The sequence below is a fragment of the Thunnus albacares genome, chromosome 6 (genome assembly GCF_914725855.1).
Source record: "Thunnus albacares chromosome 6, fThuAlb1.1, whole genome shotgun sequence".
Lineage (NCBI taxonomy): Eukaryota > Metazoa > Chordata > Actinopteri > Scombriformes > Scombridae > Thunnus > Thunnus albacares.
This window is the reverse complement of record NC_058111.1, coordinates 22,020,435-22,026,434: the sequence shown is the minus strand read 5'-3', so window position 1 is coordinate 22,026,434 and position 6,000 is coordinate 22,020,435. Positions and strand designations below refer to the sequence as shown.

The 6,000-nt window shown below is 40.0% G+C and overlaps 1 protein-coding gene across 1 annotated transcript in view; it reads right to left on the bottom strand.

Annotated features, from left to right (window-relative positions):
- Positions 1–1,129: 1,129 nt before the first annotated feature.
- Positions 1,130–6,000, bottom strand: part of dner (delta/notch-like EGF repeat containing) — a 76,968-nt gene continuing 72,097 nt past the window's right edge. The window contains exons 9-13 of the mRNA XM_044354099.1: positions 5,477–5,599; positions 5,221–5,334; positions 4,743–4,874; positions 4,407–4,653; positions 1,130–2,794 (exon numbers count right to left, since the gene is read on the bottom strand). Coding sequence (XP_044210034.1) covers positions 2,683–2,794; positions 4,407–4,653; positions 4,743–4,874; positions 5,221–5,334; positions 5,477–5,599 — 728 coding nt within the window. The 3' untranslated portion in view covers positions 1,130–2,682. The remainder of the gene's footprint in view (positions 2,795–4,406; positions 4,654–4,742; positions 4,875–5,220; positions 5,335–5,476; positions 5,600–6,000) is intronic.

Genomic DNA, 6,000 nt, shown 5'->3' with positions numbered 1-6,000 from the left:
AGGGCTTAAAGAGGGAAAAGGTCAAGCACAAGGCCTCTGACTCCAACCATAAGCAAAAGTGAGAGCTATCTATACCATCTGGTGCTCCTGCGTTGTGTGTGTGTTTGTGTACACACATAATGTATGTAGGTACGTTGAGCGACATGACTCCCCAGTCCTAGTCTGTATTTAGAGATGTTTACATGGGGAACATCTGGATGAAGCCTGAGGTCACTGAGGGTGTTCACATTACCAACACTCCATAAAAGGTCGTTCACACGACTGACGGCTCGGTTTGGTGGGTTTGACCTTGGGACATCGTAGGAAAACAGATGCTCGTTTCCATGTTTTCAAAATATTTTTTATAATTTCAGTCCAAAAATGTATTGTGGCGTGCTATTGTGTCATCTAGGCAGCTTTATAGTCATCTATTTAAATTTATAGAACTGCTGTATATCCTTCTCCATCATACTAATGTTTAAAAACAATCAACAGTACCACTCAATAAACAGTGAGTTTATTTTCTAACATTGCCTTCTCATTCATCTATTTAAATGGAGTTTCAAACTAATCTGATGAGGGTAATTTATCAAAACTCAATAGTTTTTTGTTACAGACTGAAATGTGTCTGCAATACAGATTATTGAAAACGGACAAGTACCAAAAGCTGGCAGCGAATGTCTGGGCAGATTCGTAATCTTTCATCATGTATTTTTATATTTTTTTTATAGATTTATATTTTTCATCTTTGCATGATTTACAGTTAAAAAAAAAATCCTTATTTATCTTATACCGACCCTTTACACAGCCCCTCAGTTCAGCCTGTCTGCAACAGGCTGTTTTAGCTCCTGTCTTTTTAAGACTCCCCCCCTGAGGATTCCACCCTGTTCTTATTGGCCAGATGCTCCTGGAAGTATGTTTAATCTGAGTAAGACCCCAGGCAAAAAAATCTTTTCGTTTGATTTCAGCTGTAACTGTTCTACACACATACCTGAAAAACAAAAACAAAACAAACAAAAAAAAACATATCACACATACTTTTAGCATCATTTAGGAAAACGCCAACTCTTGCTGTTGGGAATAAAACACAAAACCTACTTGAGTTTAGTTTATAACAATTTAGCCAGAATTCACACAAGACACCCAGTGATTATGTTCACTTTAATCTTTATTGTTTACATCATTCAACATAGATAATAGGTAATCATGTGGTTGCTGTGTTTAAAATGAGAGAAAACAAATTTGAGGATTAGCTGAGCCTATTGGTAAAACATTGCTTGACCTTAAGAGGAACAACACAGCTGCACAGACAGAGAGTTTTCCATTGGCAGGACACAGAAGCACATATATGCTGGAGCAGTCAATATCATCAACTTTTCCCCTTATTTCCCCCTCTACCTCTCGCTCTCCTCCTCTTCCTCCTTCACCCGTCAGTGTCAAGGCCATTCCAGCAGAGAAACTATTCAACATTGTCAATACTAGAGGTGAATTTGTACACTGGCATAAACAGGTACACCGAGTAAAACCAACTATGTTTCTGTGCATTTAGAAATATACCTACCTATTATCCTAAATATCACTGAAATACATACAGTAGGATGGTAGGGTCACAGTACTCCAGCGAACCCACTTTCTTTACTATTCATACACCACTGAGAAACTTGCATGTAAAGAACAGGACGATATGTATTTTTAAAAGAAAAAAAAAGTCTCCCTCTGCTCCTGTGCGAGTAGTATTTTTATACATGTGTGTATTTGATCTACCAACCACAAATTACCCAAAGAAATATTTGGCACAATCTTGACAGAGAAAAATACAACTGCAATGAAAAAATAACAACCAACAACCAAGTACAAAGGATTTCAAAATAATGCAGAGAGAACATTAAATCTAACCATGCACGAAGTAAGGCAACCTACTGCAGATTTTTTTTTTAAATATAGAAAAAGATACAGTGTATGCACCATGATGGGTGCACCTATTTCTACAACACCTGTAAGGACTGTCAGCACTGTCTGCTGAGTTTACATTTAGAAATTGGGCTCCTGGGTTGCAGGCCCCACCTGCAGACAGACAGTCTGGTGCAGACTAAAGTCATCACTCTATTGTACAGCAGAGGTTACTGGTAGTGTTGCCCATCATCAGTTACTTAAGTAATGCAAAGTATGCTCTTATGCTACAATAAAGCCTTATCATGGACTTTGACAGGAAAATAGATGTATCAAATTCCAGATTTGTTCTTTTTAAACTATGAGTATGTTTTGTTTTTTCTCCATTTTACATTCAATTTTGTTTTACTGTTTGTTTGTTTTTTTTCTTAAGAAATACTTCAAGATTTATACTGACTTTCTGTATTTGTGTGTGTGTGTGTGTGTGTGTTGTCTGTCATAGGCTACTTTTGGGGACAAATTTCAGACTAAAGACCAGTTAATTGGGGATGGTTTGTCTAATTGGGGACAAAAGCCGTGTCCCCAGTTGGGAAAAAGCTGGTTTTAGAGTCATTGGTCAAGGTTAGGGTAAGGGTTAGGGTTAGGCAAGTAGAGGTTATGGTTAGGATTAGGGTAAATCTCCAGGAAATTAATGTTAGTCTGTGTAATGTCCCCAAAATTGACCATGATCTGATATATGTGTGTGTCTTCATGCACACATGTACATGTGCAGTTATATGTGTACAGCTTGTGATGTGCTGGGACGGTTGTGTTTTACAAATCCTTTGTTTTGATGAGAGTAACCAAAGGCTTGTCATCAGGACTGTAGTCTTCATAGGCGATGGGAGTGGCATCGTACATGGCAGGCCTGGACTTCTTGCCAAATCTAATAGGAAAACATAAACATCAAATGTGCATCAATATTGCATAATCAGGTAACAGTTTTTCAAAGCAGCTTATCCTTTGTTTGCCTTAGAAGTTATATGGTCAAAACATGAGAGCTGAGAACTTTTATTATAGGGGCACTCCAGTGATTAAATGGGAAGTTCAGCAATTTTACACTTCAAAGACTGTTTACAGTGATGTCACTTGAGGCTAGAGGCCCGAGGTTATATTAGCCGCTACTAGCATAGCACACCCAAATCTCTGAACCAAAGTGCTAGCAGCAAGCTCCAGGTCTGAAAAGTGAAGCCAATGTGGAAGTGCCTTAAACCTGCATTCTTTCTAATGGCCATCAGGGGGCGAATCCACTGGCTCCAAAAAGAAGTCTGGTTGTATAGAAGTCTACAAGAAAAATGACTCTACACCTCACTTGATTTATTACCTCAGTAAACACTTTCCTAATGAGTTTATGGTCCCCATCAATAGTTTCAAGTCTTCTCAAATACAGCATGATGTTCATTTTGTAAATTATGGTCCCATTTAGAGTAAAACAGGCGATAAAGCAGGGTATGCTTCAGGGTGTGGCTACCTTGTGACTGACTGATTCTAATCTGGGGTTATGTATCCCCATTTTAACCCCAGATTAGAACAGGAGTATAGATGTAGTTGTCTCTATTTTAGTGTGTTTTCAGTTCATGAAAGTTAATTGTAACATTTAGGTCACCTAAAAAAGTCTTGTTCAGTGTTTGGTTGTACTAAAAGACTCTCTAAGGAGTCAGCTGTTCAGTTTTTCTGGTAAGTACATTTTGTTTGAACCTGTTTTTAACTAGCCAAAATTAGCATTAGCATCAGCATTATCACAGTTAACCATAGACTGTAAATGCACCATGCTAACTAAGCTAGCAGCTAGTGTTGGGGTCATCTCCACTCTCGTCCAAATATGGTTCATTCTGGCCAAAAATCCAAGATGGCAACAGTCAAAATGCCAAATTCGAGGCCTCAAAGTGGGAGTCCACAAACCAATGGGTGACGTCCAGTGGCTACGTCCATTATTTTTTTATAGCCTATGGTTGGCGGTTGAATTGCACTATGCAACACTAAATCATACTCTTTTAAGTACTGAACCTTCATAAATTTAGGGGGATCACAAGGGACAGATAAAAACTGGATCCTACACTTTCCACAGTGCAATTATTAGCATCTTTCTGGTAGACCTTCCCTGCCTGGTAAATGCTCACCTCTTTTAATCTCCCCAGTTTGTAATGCAGGCTTTCTGTTTCCAAGTCTGTCCGACCCCAGCGAGTGATAACCCTGATGACATCACTATGACATCATCAGGGTTATTTTGGAAGACTTGACAAAGCTCCTTGAGAGCCACAGAAGACATTTTTCAGGGCGAGTTGTACCCTCCATGACTACTAAATAGACCTTTATTTGTAAAATGGCAAGTGAATATAAAGGAAACTCAATGAGTAAATTAAATCACCTCATTAAATACAGAAAAAGCACCAACTCACAACTGCATAAATTACTCTGTTTAGTGGTAAAGAATACTATAAGTAACCTACAAGTCTTTGTTACACTTTGTCGTTAATCAACACAGTTGAAAAACTGACCTGGCGTGGCGGATGGAGGCGATGGCGTTGCTGAACTCACTGTCGATGCTGCGGCAGTTGTAGAACTCCTGGTAGGCATGGCGTGACGACCCCTGGTACTCAATACGGCTGATGCGACAGATGCCCACGATGAGGATGATGAGCATGAGGACAAAGGCCACACACAGCGCTCCGATGATGATATAGAGGGAGTGGCGAGGCATGTTGGTCAGAGTGTCCTCAGAATGTGCTGGCTTCCACTGCAGGTCTGACACACACACATAGAGGCATACAGCTTTTAACGTGTCTGATTTTAGATTAATACCTGAACAGACGTTTTCTGACAGGTTGACTTACGGATCTCACAGCTTGGCCCCACCCACCCAGGTGGACAATGACAGGTGAAGCCATTTGATTGGTCAATACAGGTGCCTCCGTGGTGACAGGGGTTGCTCTCACACTCATTGATGTCGACCTCACACTTCTCCCCTGAGTGGACAGGTAAGGTTGTGTTCAATAACAACTAGAACAACAAAGCCAAGAGCAGAAAGTATTCACAGTAGTCTGATTCTTGACGCAACGGTTTTCAAACCCGGGGACACTTTAGGGTTTAACACCAATCAAAATGCAGAATTGTCCTGTGTCACAAATATTATCACAGTAGACTCTGTATGGGAAGGGTAGCTCTGATCATATTCTTTGTATCTTAGTGGAAAACCTAAACTTAATGCAGTTGTTAGTCCTTGGTATTCAGGCTTATCACCAGCCATGAAAATCGTACTAAATGGTAGCTTGCCTGCTAATATTCAGGCTAATACAAAGTACCAGAGCTCACCCAGGTATCCAGGTGGGCAGGCACAGGAAGCATTGAGTCCTGCACTCTCACAGCGGCCTCCATTTTGGCAGCGCATCTTCAGACATGGGTCCTTGTAGATTTCACAGTGTCTGCCTGCACACACACACACACCTCGTATTAATATGTCTCATTGGACATTTTGTCCTGTGAAACCATAAAATGCAGACAGTCTATGAGGAAGCGAAGTTTATTTAAAAATGGGAGCCCACATCTATTAATAGACATCCATACATACCTTCAAACTGTGGTGTGCACACACACTCATAGGCATTGATGAGATCCCTACAGGTGGCGTAGTTCTGGCAGGGTGCAGACAGACATTCATTGTACTCCTCCTCACAGTATAAGCCATGGTAGCCTTAATGGGACACAAATACACATGGTATATATAAATGTTAGAGGCATTAAAGAATAAAAAAAAAGTTACCCCAAAGGATGTTTTCACCTGTATTTATCTAGGAAAGAGTTTTACTGAAAATGTATGCTTTTTAGCTGTGATCAGCCATTCACTGGAGATGTGGCAGTGGAGGATGAAGCTCTAAACACTTTGTAGTTTAGCTCAGCTGGTATTAGATTAGTAATTAGTTTGTCATAACTGAACTTCAACCCTCTAATTCTAAGTGAGTCAGTGTAACATCATAATTATTTTCATGCACACTGACTTGGACAATTCTCAGATTTACATCTCATATGTCATTTGATGTGCTGACACAATACTCTGAACTCTCTCTGTATATATTTGTGTCTCTGTTAATGTGT